Source organism: Furipterus horrens, unplaced genomic scaffold, assembly GCF_987537825.1.
Source record: "Furipterus horrens unplaced genomic scaffold, mFurHor1.1.pri manual_scaffold_2, whole genome shotgun sequence".
Taxonomy (NCBI): Eukaryota; Metazoa; Chordata; class Mammalia; order Chiroptera; family Furipteridae; genus Furipterus; species Furipterus horrens.
In genome coordinates this window covers 8,856,571-8,880,948 of record NW_028327172.1, presented here as the reverse complement: position 1 = coordinate 8,880,948, position 24,378 = coordinate 8,856,571, and the positions used below count along the sequence as shown (strand labels likewise).

The following is a 24,378-nucleotide window of genomic DNA, read 5'->3' as shown; positions in this document are numbered from 1 at the left end:
ACCAAGGTTTCCTCACTAGCATGTACGCCCCACTGAGGCAGGCATCTCTGGACTCCTAGCTCCCAGCACCTAGTACTAGATGTTATATTTCAAGAACCAAAAACCAGTGCCTGGTGCTTCGCAGTGTTCAGCAAATATTTGCTGGAGGAATAAAGCTCTCCCAAACCTGTTTCCATTGATGAGTTACTCTGAGATTTCCATGAGTGAGTGCCTGCCTCCTTGCCTACAATTTGTATGCTGGAAGGTAGCTGTTACTTTTAGTTCTGTCTTCTATTTTTCTAGGATAAACCTCAAATCCTTAACCTTCAACCCATTTCCTCTGATCCATTTTTCATTTCTGAAATCTTTAAAAAATGTATGTGTCTCACCTCACTTCACTTTTTCCAATGATGAGACCTAAACTTTGCATTCATTTCTTGTGCAGATGCTAAAATTTCAAGGTATTTTTCCAACTCATTTCTGAAGAAATAATTTTCAACTCTTTCATGTTATACCACTAATAAAGTATCTTGAGTTTGTGTTTCCCAGGGACTATTACCAGATGGATATTGCTCAACTTATAGTCTACTCTAACAGGTTCACGCTCATAAATTCCATTTTTCTGAATTTCACAGTTAATAATACTAGTCCTTTGTGCAAATCTTATCAATTTCTTGCTTTGAACTTCTAAGACTGTTCTAAAATTTTGCTGATCTTTCAGTGTTAGGACAGGAGTAAGCAGTGAACAATTTTTACCAAGAGTTAACTTGTAGACCTGATAATCAAGTTTCGATTTCCAGTCTAGTTTAGATCATGATAAAAATTACTTAAAAACATGGGTGTGATTCCTGTGGGCAGGACGCCATTCAGCTCCGTCTACAGGTGAATGTGAAGCTGGCAGCAACAGCCCCACGAGTGATACTCTGTATTCAGCAAAGTAACCAAGCCCCTCAGGTAGTAAACTTTAGTGAGCATCATATTCAGCAGGGGACCCTGTTATGGACACAGAAACCCTCATCTTTCCTCTGTAACTTCTGATTCAGCGTATTTGGGGTAGGGCTAAATTATTTGCTTTCCAAATAATTCAGATACAGACAACAGTTTTACAACTACGTTAAATACGATGGAATTACTGCTTTCTTCACACGAGATTAAAAATACAGGCCGAGAGTAAAGTCTTGCTTTAAATAATCAAGCCATACTGCCAAAGGTCTGAAAGAACAGAAAAAGAATCACGGGTATCGATGTACTATTATCACATGTCAATGTTTCTCTCCCTCCTCTAAAAATAAATTAAAAAAAAAAAAAAGAATCGTGAGGAAAAGAAATTTGGGATCTAGAAACCTAATTAACTATGAAGACTGAAAGAGAAGCTGCTCCTCCCTCCCACACGTGATCACCTCATCTTGTGCATCCTTCTTGATAAGGAAAGGGAGGTTCCTGGCTGTCGTCATGAGAATGTCAGCTGCTTGCTCTGTGGGGAGGAAAGGAAGAATGCGGGCAACCATTCTCTTCCCTTTCCGGATACACATGATCTGTACAAAGTGGTCATCGCTTGGCCTGCAAGGGAAAAAAAGGCTAATGTAGGTCAGGCAAGAACAATATAGAAAATCCCTTTTCCACTCCTAACTGTTACTAAATAAAAATACTGCATTCATTTTCACTCTACAATTATCTGTACTAGAAAATAGTATTACTTCTCCAAACCTCAACCAAATAATAAGACGTAATTTTTCAAGTTTCCTAAATGTAGAGCGTCATTTTAAAAATTATATTAGATATACTGGTCAAACTATTAACTTTTAACTAACTATGCAAACATCACAGTTAATACAGCAAAATCTGAAAAATACATAAGCAAAAAGAATGTAAAAATATTCATAATGAGTTAGTGTTAACATTTTGAAGAAACTTTTTCTGTGCATTATATATATTTAATCTTTTATAAAAATATGGGTCCACAGAATTCATATGGCTTTGTTTCTTCAATTTTCCCAACAACTTCTTGCAGATATTTTTCCACATTAATAAATTATACTTCAACTACATACATTTCAATGGCTACATAACATTCCAATCTATGGATAAACCCACATTTATTAAATCAGTTCCCTGCCAGCCCACCTCCAGAGAAGAAGGTGCTCATTCTTTTTTTTTATTTTAATTTTATTTATTTTCAAAGAGAGGGAAAGGGAGGAAGAAAAGAGGGAGAGAAATGTCAATGTGTGGTTGCCTCTCACGCTCCCCAACTGGGGACCTGGCCTGCAACCCAGGCATGTGCCCTGACTGGGAATTGAACTGGCGATCCCTTGGTTCACAGGCCGGCACTCAATCCACTGAGCCACACCAACCAGGGCTGACGGTGCTTATTCTTATGTTCTCTTTTGTTTATGGCCTGGCTTAGACAGTCCTCTTGTATTCATCAAATAAATATTTTGGATTTATAGAACAGTTACCATTAGCAAGATTCTGTTCCAGGTTCTGGGTGGAAAAGAGATGACAGATACAGAAATAATAAAACATCAAGGAGCTTAATCCCTACTGAGAGACTGATTTCCACAGTGTGAGTACCCTAAGGAAAACCCGAGGAAGTTCAAATGTTTCTACTTTTCAGCTTAGTGGAAAAGAAAATACATAAACGATTACAGGGTTGATTGGATAGGAGAAATTAAAACTGTCATTATTTGCAGATGACATGATACTGTACATAGAAAACCCTAGAGTCTCCACCAAAAAACTTCTTGACCTAATAATGAATTCGGCAAAATAGCAGGGTACAAAGCCAATATTCAGAAATTGATGGCATTCTTGTACACCAACAATGAATTATCAGAAAGAGAAACTAAGAAAAAATATGCCATTTATGATAGCAACAAGAAAAATAAATCCCCTAGGAATAATTTAACCAAGGAGTTAAAAAACTTGTACTTGGAGAACTACAGAAGACTGGAGAAAGAAATTAAGGAAGATACAAATAAATGAAAGCATTTACCGTGTTTATGGATTAGAAGAATTAACATCATTAAATGTCCATATTACCCAAAGCAATCTATAGATTCAATGTAATTCCTATTAAAATACCAACGGCATACTTCACGGATCTAGAACAAATATTCCAAAAATGTGTATGGAACCAAAAAAAACCCTGAATAGCCTCAGCAATCCTGAAAAGGAAGAACAAAGTTGGAGGGATCACAAACCTGATACCAAACTATACTACAAGGCCACTGTAATCAAAATAGTCTGGTACTGGCATAAGAACAGACACACAGATCAATGGAACAGAACAGAGTGCCCAGAAATAAACCCTGGTTCTATGGTCAATTAATATTTGACATGGGAGGATGAGCATACAATGGAGTAAAAACTGTCTCTTCAATAAATGGTGTTGGGAGAACTGGACTGGTACACGCAAAAATAAAAATTAAAAAAAAAAAAAGAAACTAGATCATCAACTTACACCATACAGCAGAATAAACTCAAAATGGATAAAGAACTTAAATATTGAAGTCATGACACCATTGAAGTCCTAGTGTAAAACATAGGCAGTAAAATATCAGATATTCCTACGTAGCAAAATTTTTGCCACTATAACTCCTAGGGCAAGGGAAATAAAGGAAAAAATAAACAAATGTGACCACATCAAATTAAAAAGCTTCTGCACGGCTAAAGAAACCATCAGCAAAATGAAAAGGGAACTGACTGCGTGGGAGAACATATTCGCCAATGACACATCGGACAAGGGTTTAATCTCTAAAATATATAAAGAACTTATACAACTCAACACCAGGAAGACAAACAATCCAATTAAAAAATGTGCAAAGGACCTGAACAGATACTTCTCCAAGGAGGATATACAGAGGGCCCATAGACATATGAAAGGATGCTCAACATCACTGGCCATCATTAATAAATCAACAAATGAAAAGTGCTGGCAAGGATGTGGAGAAAAGGGAGCCCTAGCACACTGCTGGTGGGAACACAGACTGGTGCAGCCACTGTGGGAAACAGTATGGAATTGCCTCAAAAAAATTAAAAATAGAACTGCCTTTTGACACAGCAATTCCACTGCTGGGAATATATCCTGAGAATCCTGAAACCCCAATTCAAAAGACCTTTTTCACCCCTATGTTCATAGTAATGCTATTTACAATAGCCAAGTGCTGGAAACAGCCTAAGTGCCCATCAGCAAATGAGTGGATAAAAACCTGTGGTACATCTACACAATGGAGTACTACGCAGCAGAGAGAAAGAAGGAACTCCTACCTTTTGTGACAACATGGCTGGAACTGGGAAGTATTATGCTTAGTGAAATAAGCCAGTCAGCGAAAGACAAACACCATATGACCTTACTTATAATTGCAATCTAATGTAAACAAAATAAACTAACGAGAAAAATAGAGTCAGAGACACAGAAACATGGAACAGACTGACAGCTGTGCGGGGGGACTAGTGGAAGAACATGTAAGCATGACTCATGGGCGACACAAAGGAGACTAACTGTGGGCTAGAGGGGCGGGGCAGGGGAGGGTGGCAAAAGGGAAAAAATTGGGACAACTATAATAAACAATTTTTAAAAAGATTACAGGGTTGAACATACTAGTAAGCATAAACCAGGTATAAATTGTAAGCTCAAAATCAGAAACTAAGTAATATTCCCCACTGTCTCTCCAGCACGCAGCAGTCCCTAGTAGATTCTGAAGAGAGTATTTTCCTGGCTGGGAAGGATTACGAAATGTTTTATTTAAAGTGGCATTTGAGTTAGGCCAAAAGGGTAGACTTGGGGCTCACTGAGAAGGCAGGGAAGGGTATCTGAAAGGCAGGAATGTATAAAGTTCAGTTTGGCAGAGTAAGGAGTCCAGCTGGTCTCACATTTCCTCCAAGAGCACAATTCCTACCTCTCCTGTCCAGGTAATTTTCCCCTTAAATTGTCATACATGCTACAAATCTTGTGCTTTCTTTCTTCTCTCAGGGCAGGTCGATCTTCTTCCAGACTTAGAAGGTAACGCCGCTCATAATCCTCCACGTCAAGGAGTAAACTGTAGGTCTAAGTCAGGGTCAGAGTGTTAGATAAACCACCTCACGATTTAGGACTACCTGATAAAGACCTAGAATAAAAACTCACTGTAATAAAACTGAGAGAACAAAGGTACTTTCTTCAATCCAGAAAAACACAGTGGGATAACTTTAAAAAAATTCCTCAAAAACCGTTCTTCATCCCTCCTTGAGCTCTATTCCAGGATGTAATGGTTACACTTTCCGAAATTCCCAGCAGCAACAACAGCACTGTACTATCAGCAGCCTGTGGCACTGCTCCAAGTTATGCCTCACGTTAATAAAAATGGTGATGATTGTACTACTGACCGCCAGGCACTGCTCTGAGAACCGTGCATGTATGTACCCATTCACTGAATACTCACCACAGCCCAGTGAGAATACTCACATCATCCCCATTCTGAAAAATACGGAAACTGACGAGGCCACAGAAAGGTGAAATAACTTGCCCTGAGTCACAGACTCGGGAAGAAGTGAAAACGGCACGACTTGCAGCCTGGGTCTGGGTCTGCGCTCTTAACCACTACGCCCTGCTGCCTTGCAACATGGCAGTGACGACACGTGACAGTTAGCTGCCAGTGCACTGCCTCGTTTGCCTTAGCGTCCAGCACTGGGCCGAGCACCCAGGGAGTATCCAACAAATATATGGGAACTGACTCAATTGATTAAACAATGTCATCTTTATTCCCATTTTCTTGGAAGGGTGGCCTGCCCCTGGCACTCAGCTGCGACCTGAACAAGTCTGGATGAAAACCCAGTACTTCTGACCATAAGGGCAGTGCTCTTCCCACGAGGCCACAAGTGAGGTCACTGTATTTCTTTCTGGTGTGCTCGGTACACAATAGGTGCTTAACAAGAACATATCCACTAATTAAAATCACAGAACACTGATTGCTTACTTTCCCACTTCTTGTGTACACATACATTTGACAGTTCTTTAATTGAAACCAACCATAGCGACAAATTCTAAAACTTACTTTCTCAATTATGACAAGGGTTTTTCGTCTCTTGTCCCGAACCTGTTTTTCTTTTGTTTCCTACAAAAAGACAAGACTATTCAATGAGGACTCTTTATTTGTTAAAAACAAGTTTCTAAGTGTGCATACGTGTCATTTGTGACAATACTGAGATGATAATCTTTATTCTTTGAAAGTTAATAATCTAGAAACAATACTGAAGTGCACTAAGGCCACAAGTTGATTGAATCAATCCACACACAAACCATTAAACTGAATTCATAGATAGGCAAAAGGTAATTGTAGAATGCAGAAGATGAAGATATCCTAGAAAAATCTGAAAACACATAGAAGACGGTAACTTAAAAACTGGAGAAAATGGCTGATGGTTGCAGCCAGCTACCCAGTGGAAAGATTCCTGCTACCTTGGGTCCTGCCTGGCTGCCTCAGAGACAGAAGCGTTAGAATCTCAGCGCATCTGAAGAAAACCAGAATGCCATGACCGGCCTGAGTCAGACGCTCCAGTTTAGTTTAGAATATAAACAACCTCATTATGCCTGACTCCAATCCACAATGACCCCAAAGGAAGACGTGATGACCCAGACTTTCTTAAACACACAATTCTGCTGACACTTACATCATCCTCACTCCGAGAAGTCACAACAGCATCAATCATTTTCCGGGGATTATTCACACTAGAGACGGTGAGCTTTCCCAAAGAGCCCTCAAACTGCACTGCAAGGACAAAACATTTCCAACAAATAAAAACTCAGCAATGCAGGCAGGCAGCTTTCCAAGATCGTTATATTCTCTATTCTTTACTCATAATGCAACAATTTACTACAAAAATCCATGTATTATCTAAAGCAATCCCTTATCAAAATCTATCCTTTACCATTTTTTTAAAAGAATATTTTATTTATTTACTTTAAGAGAGAGAGGAAAAGGAGGAACAAAGAGAGGGAGAGAAACACGGACGTGTGAGACACATGAATCAGTTGCCTCTCACACGTCCCCAGAGGGGGACCTGGTTGGCAACCCAGGCATATGCCCTGACTGGGAATCAAACCAGCGACCTTTCAGTTCGCAGACCTGTACTCAATCCACTGAGCCACACCAGCCAGGGCCCTTTCCCATTCTTTTTTTGTTGTTGTTGTTGCAGTAATAATCAAATAAAAATCTGAAGTGTTTCTCCCGTTTTTTAGAGATATTAGAAATTAAAACAAATATTAAAAAGTTATGAACTCTCAAGTAGAAAAGAACCTAGCCATTTATTCCACACTTGAATATAGGCTGATCTCTGTATTTATTTAGGACAACAGTACTTTATAAATCAGTTTTAAACATCTTTATCCAATCACCTACATAATTATTTACACTTTACCATTTCACAGCAGCCTGTCAAATTTCTCTTATTGTGGGCCTAGGGATAAGGGCCTTACCTGGCTTATAGGCATGCTCCAGTTTGGCCACCTGAGGGGTAATGAGCTTGGTGCGTTCCTTTTTAGGGCCATCACCTTGCACTTCTTCAGCAGCTGACAATTTCTCCAGTTTTTCAAAGTAATTCTGCCGCATGAGAACATAGTTTCAGTTGCAACACAAGCACGGAATGTAGCAGCTCTTTACCAATCAATAATTATACTGGGGGCTGTAATAATCTGCTCTCTGTAAAAGTACTGCGCTCTCATTTTTGTTAAGACTATTATAAATTTCCTTTACCAAACAAATCTCAGCCTTCAAAAAAGCTAATCATCAATGGAAATATGTTTGACGTTAGACTGCCAATATTCTTAATTGAGAGAACCATATTACTGAGGTCAAAGGGATTTGAGAACATTGGTCTGAAAGCCTCTGTGTGAAAAATAAAAGGTATTCATGCAAACATTTTAGTGAATAGTGTGACGTCTTTCCAGTTTGAAAAGAGGACAGAACCTGCTTAGTCATTCTGATCCACTTAAAGACTACGTCAAAAGAAAATTCCATCGATACTGAATTCTACCAATGTTTAAATGAGTGCCTTCACCAGAGGAAGGGACCAAACTGTTATCCTCAAAGCTAGCACAGGGTATTTACCTGGTAATAAAAATCATCCAGGTAGGGATCAGTGCTTTGCAGCTGCATCATCTGTATTTTAGAGACCCAATCCTTTTCTCGCTGCAACATGAGATTGGCATAGGGATCCTTCCGGAGAGGATCTTGGTGACAGCTCCGGTGACTCCCTCTGTCTCCTGCACCGTTGAGATTCCGATGCTGACTGAAACACAAACATGGTCACACTCACTGCAGGTGGGCACGTTAATTCTGCCTTATAATTACACAGGGATAAAAGGTCAATGTAAAAAAAAGACCCCTCTTTGCGTTTGTTAAGAAAAGTAAAAGAGCTTAATCTTTACAGAATGTGAGAGGAAAGAGTTAGGCAATGCACAATTAAGGAAATAAAACTAAGCTATGACTTCCTTACTTGCCACATGCTCAGCATTTTCACCTATGGGTGGGTTTGTTGTGTAAGCCCTACAATAACCCTGGGAGGTCCTAGGGTTGTTTTCTCCACTTAACACAACAAACCAAGGCCAATAGAGATCAAGTAATTTGTTCAATGTGAACAAAGGCCACTATGATTCTGAGTCTATATACTTTTTAAAAACTTAAAAATCATGAAGTACTTCAAATGTAGAGAAAAGCCCAGTAAACACTAGAATTAATGTCCATTTACCTTCCACCTAGACGTAATGGAAAAAAACAAAGCTATTTTGCCACATTAGACTCAGATTTTAAAAAAGTAATAATACGTGATACATTTAAGGCTGAAGGCCCTCTTGTACTTCTCTGGATGGATCCCAGTTTCCAGTTTCCCTTTCTTCCTAGAGGAATGACTTTAGTATGACTCTTCCATGAAATGTTTTTATACTTTGATTACCTATAGGTCCATCTTTAAATCTGGTACAGTATTATTCTGTGTGCCTTTCAGTTTTACATAAATGGTCTCCTTGTTTCTTGCTCAACAGTATGCTTTTCGTATTTAGTACATAGCTAGGTATGTACTGAAAGGTAAAACTGCTAGGATGTGGTGTATACACATTTTCAACCTTATTATTTACTGCCAGATTCTCTCTTAAGGGGCTGTACACTCCATTCTTGCCAATGGTGACAGTGATGAGACACTTTAAATTTGCCTGTCTGGTGATGTCAAATGGTTATCTAATGTTTATCTGCAGTTTTGTGATTACAAATGAGTGTGAAACTCTCCATTTTTATGAGCCATGCAGGTTCTGCTGGGAATTGCATATTTACCTTCTTAACAAAATATGAATGAGTATAACATAAACTCCACTAAGGCAGGGTTTTATGTCCTGTTCTTTCAATCCCCAAAACCTACCTCAGTGCTTGGCACACAGCTGGGGGTCACATATATCAATATATATTTGTATTTGTTGTATGAGGATTAAATAACTATACTAAGATTAAAGAGTGATTGTTAGCTTTACAGAAGACCCAAATGTAAGGCCAGCCGCTATAATTCAGGATTACCTAAAAGCTGAGCTGGTAGACAAAAGGTGGTTAAGAAGTATGGTAAGAGCCTGGTGAGGAGTGAATATAAAATGCTGGCAAAACAAAACAAAACAAACAAACAAACAAAAAAACAGATCTAACCTGTATTTCTGATTTCTGATCAACAGAACTACAGTAACTTGGAAATTAGCTGACAAAATCTTGTCATTTAAAACTAGTTTATCAAAAACATAAAATAACAGCTTATATGTTCTGACTTTACCAGTAAAATAAGCTCAGTATTAATTTACTAAAAAAGTAAATGAAATTAGTAGCACTTGTTACACTGTCTAAATGAAAAGCTAAACTAAGAAACTGCAGAGGAGGAGGGTGAGCACTTACTTCCTGTTCTGCTGCTGCCTCTGATGCAGAAGTCGACGGTGCTGTGGGTGAAGGTGAGTGGTGTCGGGTCTAAACATTGGAGCCTGAGGTCTAAGAGCAGAGGGACAAGGTTTTCAATTCTGCTGTCCTGATGACCTGAAATTCTTAAGAATGTTGTCAGCACAAGATAACTTCATACAAGTTCATTCAAGGGAATGCTAATGTCGATTCTAAGGAGACCTTTAAGAAGGAAAAGACAGCCATATGTTCTTATGTCTTCCACAAAGGCCAATTCTCAACTCCTGAGCAAATGATCATAAATCCGAGTGAATCGACAGTAAAGCAGTACATTCTTCTTTTGCTACTGTTAGACAGAAGTCTCTAAAGAGATTTAATGTACTTAGTTACAACCATTTGGGAATGACACAGAAACTATGTGTGATGGTTAATTTCAATGTCAACTTGGATAGGTTACGGGGCTCAGTTGTTTAGTCAAACACTAGTCTAGACGTTGCTGGGAAGGTATTTTGTGGAGGTGATCAATCTTCACCATTGGCTGACCTTCAGAAAAAAGTGATATAATGTGGGTGGGCCTCACTCAATTTAAGAGCAAAAACTGAGGTTTCCCAGAGAAAAAAGAATTTTGCTCAAGACTCAAACTTGGAAGTCCTGTCTGAGTTTCCCACCTGCCAGCCCACCACACAAACTTCTGACTCAGGACTCAAATTAAATTTCAGTATATAAATTAGGAGCACCTTAGTACACTGTCAAAATGAAAAATTAAACCACAAAGGAAGATAAGTACTTACTTTCTATTGTATCTATGTTCCATATGTATATGCAATATATGATTTAAGATATAACTTAAATTATTACATATACATACACAAGACACATACAACAGAAGGCAAGTATGTACCGAGTATGGCAAGAGTAGGCTTACAGTTGTGAATACATGAAACGGAGTTTATCCTTGTATGATTAATTACTGTATTATTTTCCATACGAACAACTGTAAACCGACTTTTGCCCCACCCTGTGTATGTATATATGGCACCTACTGGTTCTGTTTCTCTGGGGAACCCTTAGCGTATGGTAGGTCCCGTTACGTGATAAGCAGTGTGTGTGTATGTATGTATGTGTTTGTAAAATGAATATAAAGTAAAGCATGTGACTCGAGGGAAATGCGATTCATAAGCAAGACTGCAGACTATCAGACATTTGTTTGGCAACTTGAGGATCCAGTAACATCTCAAAATTTATCACCTGCAAAAACCAAGAGACTTCCATATCATAACATTAAATGTCAACCGGAGACTTAGCCAACAATGAATGAACCAACAGTAGCTTTTGTTATGTTTACCGTAAGTTCTGCAGGTGAGGCCCTGGGCCAGGGGGGTGCGGTGGAGGCGGAGGTGTCGCGGGGGGCGGAGCACTAAAGAAGGCACGGAAGCCCGGTGCCGGGGGAAGCATCTGCCCAACTCGCCCTTGCAGCAGCTTGGGATTCATGGCAGCAAGCGGACTACCAACAAATCCAGGGACCCGTGCAAACTGGCTGGGAGACATCCGTCCAGGCTGTAGCTACAGAGGGACAGAATCTTAGTTAATCAGCAACTCCCCTTGTTTTATCCAAAGAAAAGTTAATACAGCAGTCCCTCGCTATAACGCGGTTCACTTATCGCGGCCTCACCGTACCGCGGGATTTTTAAAATTATATTTAATTATTTATCGCGGGTTTTTCGCTATATCGTGGGATTTTTGCGGTACCGTATACGTATGTTGTTAAAGTTACGTAGGTTTAAGAGTGTAGAATAAATGTAAGGTTCCTACTTTGTGGGGGTGGGGTGGGGTCTGGAATATAATACCCGCGATAAGTGAGGGAATACTGTACTGTTTCCATTGGTAACTTACTTTGAAAGGTAATGTAAAAAAAGGGAGCGGGGAAGTATGACGGATAACAGAGCAAAAAGAGGGTGTCACCTAGCAAACCTTAGGAAAGTAAGAGAGCTCTTTATGGGTCGGGCTTACCTGTGCTCCTCCAAGCAGCTGCGCTCTCTGGAGGGGGCTGAGAACAGGAGGGACGCTAGGAGGGAAAGGGTGACCCAGTAGGGAAGAGTTCTAGAAAAAGAGAAAAAGGAAAAAATTATACTATGAACCAGGTAAATCAATATAATAAGGGAACGCAATAGAAATGCAGAACAAACTTGGATATAAAAACTCTTAAATGGTACAGTCAAGTTGTCCACTGGAGAAATGTAAGAGAACTAATCATGAAATTATGAAGAAATTACGATGATAATGTAACATCAAAAAGCTGTAGAACGAGGGACAGAGATAGCAGGAAACCAGATGATCATGCTGAGTGACAAGAAAAGAACCGAGGTAAGAAACAACTGAACACAGTGAACCATGTCTTCGGACCTGGGGACGGGAAGGTCTAGAAATGCAAGTACAGAGATACAAAAAAAAAAAGTGTAACTTAGGAGAAGTCTATATATTTGCATAACGATTATACGGGTAGTGATCGGGAAACACAGACCACGTTCTCATAGGGTTGTAGAGTGACGTACCGGGACACTGCAGAGCTGGTTTGGAGACATCCTCTCACCATAGGGAGCAGGATAACGTGGTGGCATCGGGGGTCGAACATGGACAGGCTTCGGACACAGAATCTATGGGGACAAACATATAAACAACTACACTCAATGAAGCCGGTTTTTCCGCCACTGCAGCCCCTCCCCTCTCGCACCGGTAGGCACACGGAACTCAGCGCAAAGCCCTACTGCTAAGCAAACTGCGATGGCTATGGGCTCACATATGGCCCTCTGGTCACTTCCTCTCCCAAGTGTCGAACAACAGTGCCACTTTTAACTGAGGAAGACTTAGCTAATTCTCCAGTTATCCCCACCCTTCCGCGCTGTCTGAGGGAGGTACCAGCAGATATTTGAACTTGCAAATTTTCTCCAAGAGGATATATTTTGGTAGCAGTGAGGGAGAAGGAATGATAAGAAAGCTGGAGGATTAACTAAGTCCTGTTCTGAAGCCCCTGTGATATGGCCGCCGTGCTCAGCTCTTTCGTGTGTGATGCAGTGCGACGCCACCACGGCATAGGGTACTGAGCCTAGCTGGGCCATACCAACACCACCCTCCCCCCATACCTTCCAAATTGGCCTTCCTTTCCAGCTGCTGGTTTCAGGTGGAGGGAAGTCTATGGAACAGGACTGCACAGGCTCTAGGGAAAGCAGGGATATCTTAAAGGTAAAAAGGGGTGTGCACAACGCTGTGTGTTCCCACTCCCCCCAGCTTTCAGTCACCTCTCCGCTAACGTTTGGGGCAGCCAGCCAAGCCCTTTAAGAAGGACAGAGACTCAACGTGGTTAACTGCCCTTTGTCTCCCCCACGTCAAAAGCAGCAGCAACGGGAGCAGCACCAGCAACGGGCACTAGGGAACGGGTCTCTTATCGGTACTGACTTCTCCTCCAACTGGCTAGTTTTCTTTCTATTCTAAAGCCTACCCCGAACTTCCACCCTCCTCCCAGCAGAACCAATTTGCCAAAGAATTTTGCCCAGATTCCCAATGTCCTGGGCTGAGTGCCTGTTAATGAGAGGTACCTGTTGGTTGAAGGTGGTTACAGCCATCTGCTTAGGTGGGGTGCCTATGGGGACGGCTCTAACAGGAGGACTCCCAATGATAGGTGAGGTCGACCGCCTTGGCAGTGCCCGCTCGGAAAGGTCCCGATCGTCTTCCGGGCCCTGTGGGGGCCTCTGGGGCAAGGCATACTCTAATACAGACACTGCAGGCATTTCCTAATTACGGAAGTAGTAAAAAAAATTAGCTAACTTGACATGACTTAATAATCTCCAGACATGCCAAAAATAGCTCGAGAAATTGTTTTTTAAATTGTTATTTCATATCCAGTAAAATTTATCCTCTTTGGTGTACAGTTCTCTGAGCTCTAATAAATACAGCATCACAAATATACCAGCACAAGCAAGATACAGAACAGTTTTTATCACTCCTCAAACTTCCTCTGACCGTGGCCTTGCAGTCCACCCCTCCTACCACCTCCAACTATTTGCAAACATTGATCTGTTCTCCAGACTTACAGTTTTGCCTAGAAATAACTTAAAAAAATTTTTTAAATTTATTTTTAGAGCGGGGAAGGGAGGGAGAGAAACATCAATGTGTGCTTTGCCTCTCATGCGCCCCCAACTGGGGATCTGGCCCACACACCCCAGGCCTGTGCCCTGACTGGGAATCGAACCAGTGACCCTTTGTTTTGCAGGCCAGCACTCAATCCACTGAGCCACACCAGCCAGCACTAGAAATAACTTTTTAAGTAACTTAAATTGTAAGCTGATGAATTTCAGTAACAATAGCTTCCTCCCAACCATTTCAAAATAAAGCACAGTCACGTGAGCGCTGCCACAGAGGCTGAGGCAGGGTACCATCAAGTGGTGCGACTGAGTGCCGGCTGAAGTCACTAACATAAAACGGGCACATGCTGTCCAACTATGTGTTCCTGCAAGGAAAGGATGACAACAGGAGCCCAACTGGAAATTCACACGAATTGGGAATTTTATATAAAGAGGAACTGTTTAGCACCTAAGCGGAGAAAACGTTTAATACCTGAGTGAGCAGTGGTCCTCGGATTCGCCTCAGAACTTCAGATCCATCCCAGATGCTGGAATTGAGACTCCCTGGTTGGGGCTAACAAAAAAGGAAAACACACTAAGTCTGCAATAGTGTGAGTCTCTGTGTGACATGCCTACCTTCGGTGAACAAGGCTCGAAAAGAGCCTAAACTACGTGAGAATAAGAAATTATAGTGATCCACAGCATACATTATTCCCCACCTTCATGTCCAGAACTGCTATCAGGAATTGATATTAACAATTTTCTACAGCATATGTAATTTTCTCGTTATAATAGATGAAATAAAATGACAAAGCTCAATATTTCACTTCAATTATTAATCTGCTGTGGTGCTGAAACCAGAGTAACTTACTTGCAACACTGGTCTGGTCTGCACTGCCCGCATGATGGCGGGATCTTCTAGTTCATTTTCAATCACCATCTTACTGAGCCTTTCTGCCAGGTTCTCCTCATGGTCCCCCAACAGGTCCATCTCGTCCCTTTCTCCATTGCCTGTTTGTTCACTGACTGCTGCTGGTAGCTTCTCTTCCAATTCCGCCAGTCGCTCATGTGCTTCCTGCCAATCATCATCTATAAGGAAATCACAAAAAAGAAATCTAGTTCATGCTGGAACTAAAGAGTTTTGTAAAATTCTTTTGTTGACTAAGTGAATAATTGCAACTCCAGAAGCTATGTGGCGAGTTAGGTTTCCACTTAGGCATGAAATAAAGTTTAAACTAAGGAGCATAATAAAGTGAGCTTTTCATTTTTAAGAACAAATAACATACCAGGAATAAAAGCATCTAGAGTAATAGCTTAATACATTATCAGTGGTGTCTAAACTATATTCTACAACCCACTTTGAAACTGTTAATCTTGAGTTTCTATGGCAAAAATATTAAAGGACAGTTAAAACTCATTGCACTAGCATACAACTTTCTCTTAGACTATAACTGCCATCTTTACAAGCTCTTGAAACTTCATTTCATTCAATATTTGTTGAGCATCTATTATGTGATAAGCCCCATTTTAGGTGCATGGGATACATGACTGTACAAAAAGGACAAGGATCCCTGCACTTCTACAGCTTTCTTTCAAGCAGGGAAGGGATAGATAATAGACAATAAACCAAATAAATAAGTAAATTAGATATCAGATTAGAAGATGAAATGCTACAGGAATATGGAGAAAGAGAGGCAGACTGAAAACTTCAGATAGGACCATCAGAGGTACGTTTCCCTGAGGGTGTAACCTCTGAGTACATGGTTCAAGAGTAAGGCTGTCAGCCATGGCGCTATCTGGGAGAAGCGTTCCAGGGTGAGGGAGTCCGCGTAAAGACCGCCCGGGAAGAGACGGACAACTGTGAGAAACAGAAAGAACCCTGTCTGGACTGGAATGATCAAGGGGGCAGATAAAAGAAAATGAGGTCAAAGGTAGGTAGCAGAAGGGCGCTGCTTCAGGGTCTCTTGGGCCACTGAAGGTTGTCATGTGGTTTGACCTTTTGAGAGAGTCACTCCGGCTGCTGCACTGAAAGCAGACTGGGGGCAGCGACTCTGGAAGCATGGAGGACTGCCAGGGAGCCGCCCCAGCATGCCAAGGCCAAGGTGATGGTGACCCGGACGCGAGTCAGCTTCTCCTCTATTTTAATTGTGTCTGCAACTGCTGTACACTCCTATACAGTCTGTAGCACGGGCAGCGGGGTGCTGTCTCGTTTTCTTCATGCCAACACAGGAGTCTTGCTACAGCAGAGAAGAGTACCTTCAGAGCCCTTTATCAGCTTCTCAGAAACCAGGCCTTATGTCCACCCCTTCTCTCACTCCAGGGCTCCTCGATCTCATCATGCTATTCTGCTTCTGTCATAAAAACTCTACTCACTGCTTTGCTCCTCTCAGCGTTCAAGTTCAGTCACCTTTCTTTTTATTGACGCCTTCCCTAAATAACCTTTTCATTTTAATTGTACATTCCCCTTATTTAAACCATGCACTACTTTCTTATCCACAAAGCATTCATGTATTCTTTAATGTTACATATTTTATTCTGATTTTAGTTTTGTTTTGTATGTCCAATAAAATTCAACAGAGGGGTAATAAGGTAATTCCCTTTATAACTAACATAGGAACAAATAATTCTCAAAAAGTGTCCTTAATGACAATTCTCTCCATATAATTTTCCTATATACCTCATTAGAAGAAAAAAAAAAACGATGCCTGATATATAGGGTATAATAAATGCGGCTCATATGCAACTTATTAAAATTACCTTTGTTCTTTTTCCTGCTTACAAAAAAAAAAATTTTACATCCCATAAATATGTCATTTAGAAAGTGGAAGTTTCCTCACAATTCCACAGGTATGTTAAGTTTTAACTTATTTATTTTTTACATAAGCAATACAGTTTGGACATCTTTTCATGCATGCACACACATGTAGCTACTGATAATATTATCTCATCCTTTTTAATACTTATATAAGATTCTATTCTATTGACAAGCTAATTTAGCTTTTCCCTACTGATGGAAATTTAGATTATGTGCAAATTCTCAATATAATGATTAATACTGTATGACTATTATACATATCTTAACATCTTAAGCAAATATTTAAGTAGGTTAAGTCCCTTTTAGGGTCAGATTATAAACATTTAGAATCTGCTATTTTTACTACATAAAAATGTATCACATAACACTGATCCAAAAATTGAGGGAAGTGAAATTTCCAAATTTACAATTTGGTATGATCAGAACCACTGTCTAGTCTTTGGGTACTGTGGTAGATATAAATATACTACAAGTGGTAAAGGGGAAAATCCACTTGAGATAAAAATTAAGTACTAATTTAAATAATTAGTTATCAGCAAAAAATTATTTAAAAATACTGTAATTAAAAATCAATTGTGACATTAATATTTGTGCCATCTTTGCTGAGAAAGTTTTTATTTTTTTAAAAGATTTTTATTTTTAGAGAGAGGGGAAGGGAGGGAGGGAGAAAGAGAGGGAGAGAAACATCAAAGTGTGGTTGCCTCTTACATGCCCCCAACTGGGGACCTGGCCCACAACCCTGGCATGTGCCCTGACTGGGAATTGAACCGGCAACCATTTGGCTCTCAGGCTGGTGCTCAATCCACTCAGCCACACCAGCCAGTGCAAGGAAGTTTTTAAAGGGCAAATTTTTTTTGTTAATTTTACTAATTCAGCAATGCCAAAAAATAAAAAAGGGAGTTTATAATCCTAAAACAGGAATGTTTTTACATTTATTTTCCAAATTTAAGAAGTTAATTTGTTAATGGATTGATTCTAATGCAGCAGAGTTCTAATTTGCATTGTTTTCATTCACTGCTTCCATACTTACCTTTACTAACTTTACCAGATCCTGCCCAAAATGAAGTCTTGTTTGTCCTTAATAATGACATTTTAAAAACACTGGTTAAATAGCCATATTCTGTGAGAATGGCTGTTGTGAACTGTTCATTTTTCAAACGTGTAAGTAACAGAATCTGTCCCATAAATTCTACCCATCACCACCTCAGGATTTACTTGCTCTAGGGAAGAACCATCGGAAGCAATGTCAGAGATGGCAAACCTCACTAGAAGAAAATACTTCACTATGTACTTTTTCAAATGACCTAAACACAGTTACTAAGATACACCAATACTGGACCTCAATCCACATTGGTCAAAACGATAAACAGTAGGCAAAAGAATACCAGAGAAATGAAGGGAAGGGACACCTGTTTTCCTTCAACTCATTAACCTATACCCTGATGTGGGTCAGTGAATTCCGGATTGTTCCCATAAACTTATACTTTTATTAATTCCCCTGAAATCTGTCTCAGGGTTATTAAAATCTTTTTTAAAGTGTTTATTGATTTTAGATAGGAAGGGAGAGAGAGAAATGAACACTAATGTGAGAGAGACTTGGATGGATTGCCTCCCATATGCGACATGACCAGGATCGAACCTGCAGCCTGATGGTGTGTAGGACGACGCTCCAACCAACTGAGCCACACTGGCCACAGCTCACAGGTATTTTTAAATAAAAACAAAACGATTAGGAAGTAGAGGTGGTTTAATTTTAAGGCACTCTCAGTCCCTAACGATTACAGTAGCTATCAATAAAAGTAGGAAGGATGGGGAATCCTTCCACATAAGAGGCAGGAGGTGCCGGATGATTCCCCAAAGGCTGCTTTAACTGGTGGTTTGCACTGATTCCATTTACAGTTACTTAATCTCTCTGTCACTTTCCTTCCTCCTTTTCCCCCCTTCCTCATTTGTTAAAATGAGGAAAATAACAGTACCTACTTCACATGGCTACTGTGAGGATTTTGTGTAAAACATTTAGAATGGTGTCTAGCACATGACAAGCATCTTGTAAATGTAAGCATTTATTTTTAGAGAATCAGTTGAGATTACCGGGGCCCATTTATTGCTCTAAGATGAAGCAAACGATTTCCCCAGCAGAAGACAGTGACAAGTTTCTTAAGGAAAGGTGACATCAGAATATTTGTAGCCAGCAACTTAAAATAGCTACTGTGTTGACAGGTTTCATTCAAGACACTCAGTTCTTGAATTAGAAATCATCAAACCAAAACATATAACAAAGGTCTGACATTTTATCTCCTGGTTTAAATTCTCTGCATCAACTGTGTACCTACTTGCAGATGTGTATTAAAGACACAGGTGGACTTAGAGCAATTTCCCTTTTATAAACCCTTATACTATTTAGATCAAGATGTTATGAAGAAGAGATGGTATGAGGAATTAAGATTTTAACTTTACAATTCAAGTACTTTGTACTCAATGGAAAGGGCTCATGTTTGCAAATTTTTTCATTATAAACTCTGTTAACCAAGAAATCCTTCTTAATCACCCTTATGCCCAAGGGTACAAAGTGGGCTAACCACATGCTATTCCACTGCCTTTGCTTTCCACTCCCTGTTCTCTTCTGTGTAACCCCAGGGGTTCTTTCACAGTTGTGTGTACTTTTCTTTCTTTCCACCATAACTCAAGCATCCTTTTCAGGCAGTATTTTCCCCATCTTGCGAGAAACATAGAAACTAAGAAAAAAAGACTGTCTGCTGCACTCTGGAAGTCAACGAGAAGGCAAGACTATTCCTCCTCTGCCCAGGTTCAAAACTGAAGACATTACTATGCTGCGCTCATCAACTTCATTTTAATACTGAGGAATCTGCTTACAAATGGTAAGACTCAGGCCCTGGCCAGGCGGCTCTGCTGATTGGAGTGCTATACCCAAAGGCTGTAGGCTTGATACTTGGTTGGGGACGCAAATGGGGGGCAACCGATAGATGTTTTTCTCACACATCTGACGTTTCTCTCTCTCCCTCTCAAATCAATGAGCATATCCTCAGGTGAGGGTTATCAAAAAAAAGAAAAAAGAGACTAAGATTCAGTATAATAATTGAAGAGAAAGAGAGTTCTAAAAACACGCACAGAATGTCTGTAGCTTCTATAGTATTCTATGGGTTATTACTAAATTAACTTATAAATACAATTTGTCATCCACACCAGTTCCCCGCTTTTGTAATTCAATTCTATGGCTTTGCCTGTGATCTCCATGGAGGGAGAACAGCATCCTGATCATGTCATTGTCCTTGGATGATCTCACCTCCTAAACCATGGCTAGAATCCAAAAGGTCTTTGATTCCCTTCTGTAATGAGTCTATCCTTCTCCCTGAAACACTTCCCTTGCCATCCCTAACAGTGGCAGTTTTGAGCTCTCTACAGAACTGTGTAAACTCTGATTGACAATAGTATACTCTCATTTTTGCCCGTTCTTTCAACTCTGTCTAAGCTTTGATAAATTTAAGCTGCGAAGGTCACTGTAAAACCAGTAACCATTCTGTCACTTTTAAGACCTCTTTTTGGCCCTGACTGGTGTAGCTCAGTGTGTTGGGCATTGTCCCGCAACCCGAAGGGTCACTTATTTGATTACCCAGTCAGGACGTGGGGTGTGTGTGTGTGTGTGTGTGTGAGAGAGAGAGAGGCAACTGACCACAATGTTTCTTTCCCTGTTTTTCTCACTCCCTTGCCCTCTCTCTAAAAATAAATAAATAAAACCTAAAAAAAAAAAAAAAGACCTTTTTAATATTCAACATCTTCGGACTACCCATTACTGTTAAATTTTCTCTTCATATTACTTTTTAATATCTGTTGCATAGACAGAAGTGCTTTATTCCAAAGAAGTCACACATACTTTACATATTCCAGCAAAAAAGTTGTTGCTGTTTTTAATATCAACAAAGCAAAAACATTTGCACTTAATCTTAACTATTCATTTTTTAAATATACAGTTAAATTTTAACTTATTAGTGTACTTGTCCTAGGATCTATAATTATCAAACTTTATCATATAAGCTAGCTCTACACATTTCCCATCTCAGTAATCACAGCTTTGTGACCTCTAAGAATAGGCTGGCTCTTAAACTTTTTATAACCTTTTCCAACTCCTAGAATATTTGTCTATATCCACGGATGGGAAAATTTCCTCTTATTCTCACTTAGGAAAATTTTCTATCACCAAAGTTCTTGGAATAAAAGGATTTTACTGAAGATACTGAAAAACAATAGCAGGGTTGTGTAATATATACTACCGATCGACTGAATTTTAAAACATATCTGAATCTGAATTTCCTCCTAGCTCACTAGCTTTCCTTAAGTTACATGTTTCACAAATAAAAATCTCCCTCTTCTAGGATTATTTTAAACGTTTTGTAGAATGTCTACTTCTCTAATCATTTGAATTCTTCATAGTGTCAACCTAGAGCAGCATATCATAGAGCAGGAAGAAACAAGACTTAAAGAACACTTGGTTTTATATATGAGGCAAATGAGGCCCAGAGGAGAAGGGGTGATGCTTCCAGTCAGCACTAGACTATTCTAAGCCCCAGAATGGAATATTTTGCAAAGTCAGTGGCTGAGGTTACTCCTATTAAGACAAGGCACTTATAAAAGAGAGCATTTGAAAACAGCAAAATATCAAGCTGATATAAAAGATGTCACTTACCAACTGCACCTGATCCAAATGTATCATCATTGAATTGATCAATCTCTTCATCTTCCTCTCCCAGGCCCTGAAATGCATCCTCATCTTCATCCAGAGGACAATCTTCCAGAGACTGAAAAAAAGAAGAGCTATTCATGAAGTTTGCAACCCCGCTGCAAAATGTTCTAAAAATGTTCATCTTATCTTCCCAACCAACATAACAGCTTCATTATGAGTTTTTGTAAAGATGGCATTTTTTAATCCTCCAATTTCCCCAACGTTAGAAAATCTCAGGATCTTATTTCCTTTCAGTTTCTCTTTCCTATTCCTTATTTCATTTAACCTTTTCTGCCAAACATTCCATTTCTCTCAGGAGTCTAATAAGACCATTTCCTCCTCATGGTCTGCCAGCTTCCTTTACATCACTGGTTAACAGTAATAACAAATGAAAATAAATACCTTACTACTTTGAGTTTTAGTGTATTTTTCAACACAGATTTTCCATATTCATGTCATGTTTTCAAACTATCATTCCCTTTTAAAGCTTTCTCTTCGTTTTCCCTCTTTCCCGAACCCTTCTGTTTCCTATATGTAGGCCCAAACTGGTAATAAAACAGAAAGCTAAAACTTTCAAACACAATGAAGCAAACTCCCATGGTGTGAACTTGGGCCAGTTAGTCGCTGCAATTAATTCATTACAATGCCTTTTGAGCACCTGGCATGCCCGTCCCTTCAGCGCTAACACAGGAACAGGGTCACCCACCCCAGTCATGAGGATCAAATGAGGCCGATTTAGGCACAGACTGCGGATTGCTGAACAACCCCAGGTATCACCACAACTCGCGTGGGCTCTATGTTAAAATTTCCTCCTCCCGCCTCAGTTTTTAACTGATTTCCCAAGTTTTCTTTCCTTCTGGCAACTGCTTACCACTTCTCATCATCTCTCTCCGTGTTTACACGAAGCTGGTTTGGTCTTCAGCCACTTCCTATCAAGTATCAAGTTAGGCGTCCAGAATTTTCCAAGACTTAACAATCGGAAGGCAGCGTTGTGACATACCCTGCCTGGCTACCTCTTAGCGAGGCTGTTCCCAAACAAAGGTTAGGCCAAAGGGCCATTCCGGCCACCTTACGCCCCCCGAAACGTACAAAAGCAGGCACACAACATCCAGCAGCACTCCTCCCCGAATCACCAAGATCTACGTAATCAAACCACTCGTTCCTTAAATTGGGACGACGTTGAGGGAGTATCTAGATCAGCTCTTTTACTCTACAATCCAGTCTTTTTGTCCAGAGATCAGGAGTCCCTCAAGGTCATACAGTGAAATCAGTAACAGGTTCAGGACTCCTGACTATTGCTACATTACCGGGACCGCCACCAACCCCACGTCTCCCTCCACTCGCCGAGAACAAACTTCTGTTGGACACGCCCCCTCCCGACGCCGAGGCCTCCTTAGTAAACAGTCTGCGGACCCGAAGGGCAAGCCCAGACCCCGGTGACCCGGTGGTTGCTGTGTGTACGGGGGTGTGTGTGGGAGAAGTGGTCACGGACCCAGGGCGGGAAACCGATCTCCGGGCTTTCCCCGGGGACTCTTCCTCCAGAAGAGCCACCAGGTGGATGCACTGCTTCCCCTCTGCAGCTCCTCTCGGGGTGGGGCCAGCGCGTGGTGTGGGTAAGGCACTTAGCGGGACCTCCCCACCTCAAAAGAGGCCAACTCGCCCCAGCGACAACAGATAGTACTGTGCCGTCCCCTAAAGCCGGCGCACGGCTCTCGGATAAACCCACGACCCCAGACCAGACGCGATCCTCTGGGTCCCGCGGACCCCAGCGCCCGTCCCCTCCCCCCGCCAGGGACGCGGGACAGAAGCACAGGGGAAAAGAGAGGAAAAGGGGCGCCTGAGAGAGGGAGAGGTCACTTCCGGTCGCAACAGCTCACCTCGTAGCGGAACATTGTTGGGGAGGGGGGGGAGGGAGCGGGGAGGGGAGTGGGGAAGGGAGGGAAGAAGAGTTGACTCGCCGGGCTCCTCCGCGCGCGGGTCCTCCACCGGCTCGCGACCCCTGGCCGCCGCCGTACGCCGGAGCGTGCGTGGGAACGTGCGCAGGCGCGCCTCAGGGAGGGCGGCCACCCGGCTCTGCGCCGCCCGCGGCGTCTACGCGGGGACAGATTTAGCGTCCCGCTTCCTAGTCTCAGCGGCGGGAAGTAGGTCCCGCGGCCTGAGACTGCGCACGCGCCGCCTGTTGGGGGCTTCCTCGCGTATCGACTTGCAGCTCCGCCCCCGTTGTCTCTGCGTCCGCCGGGCGCTCAAGTCAGAGTCACGGGTTTTCCGTCACCGTCGGGGCGGAGAAAACCCTTGTGATTGTCACAGGATACGGCTTTGAAGAGCTCCAGGCTGTCTCGGCTGGAGAAATGGAGCTTCCTGGGCTATTTTTCCATCGTCCAACACGGTCTTCGGGCTGCCCGGCAGCCCTGGAGGGAAAAAATAGATCGAAAAGTTAAGGTCATCCACAGGGGCTGAAATGTCACCTGCTGAATCAACAGCAGGTCTGGGCTGTGATTTGTGTCTCAGAGTGGCCACGGCGCCCGCTCTTTAAAAAGCCGAAGGCACGTTCGGGGAGGGTCAAGCAGGGTGATTCTATTTAGGCGCCAGGCGCCCCAGGCACGTGCGGGGGAACAGCCAAAAAGCCGCACAACCGTGGGCAGCAAGGTCATGGCGTCGGAGAAGCGCCGGCGTGGGTGCGCCCCTGGGTGAAACCCCCTCCTTAGACTCGGATCAAAGCCAGAGAAGTGTGTCCAGGTTATATTATAATCCCCCGCACACTGGTTCCAGAAGTCTGGGTGGTTTGTAACGTCTGCTAGTACCTCCCGTGCCCCTTCAGCCTTAGAGCTC

The 24,378-nt window shown here is 41.6% G+C and overlaps 1 protein-coding gene across 1 annotated transcript in view; it reads right to left on the bottom strand.

Moving 5' to 3' along the window:
* The window catches only part of PATL1 (PAT1 homolog 1, processing body mRNA decay factor), a 28,736-nt gene extending 5,159 nt beyond the window's left edge, over positions 1–23,577 (bottom strand). Inside the window, exons 1-15 of the mRNA XM_090260907.1 lie at positions 23,427–23,577; positions 21,514–21,625; positions 14,868–15,085; positions 14,490–14,570; positions 13,472–13,666; positions 12,431–12,532; positions 11,889–11,978; positions 11,224–11,441; positions 9,882–9,971; positions 8,064–8,244; positions 7,433–7,556; positions 6,628–6,725; positions 6,012–6,071; positions 4,878–5,026; positions 1,380–1,539 (exon numbers count right to left, since the gene is read on the bottom strand). Of these exons, the coding sequence (XP_090117033.1) occupies positions 1,380–1,539; positions 4,878–5,026; positions 6,012–6,071; positions 6,628–6,725; positions 7,433–7,556; positions 8,064–8,244; positions 9,882–9,971; positions 11,224–11,441; positions 11,889–11,978; positions 12,431–12,532; positions 13,472–13,666; positions 14,490–14,570; positions 14,868–15,085; positions 21,514–21,625; positions 23,427–23,441 (1,893 nt within the window). The 5' untranslated portion in view covers positions 23,442–23,577. The remainder of the gene's footprint in view (positions 1–1,379; positions 1,540–4,877; positions 5,027–6,011; positions 6,072–6,627; positions 6,726–7,432; positions 7,557–8,063; positions 8,245–9,881; positions 9,972–11,223; positions 11,442–11,888; positions 11,979–12,430; positions 12,533–13,471; positions 13,667–14,489; positions 14,571–14,867; positions 15,086–21,513; positions 21,626–23,426) is intronic.
* Between the last annotated feature and the right edge of the window lie 801 nt (positions 23,578–24,378).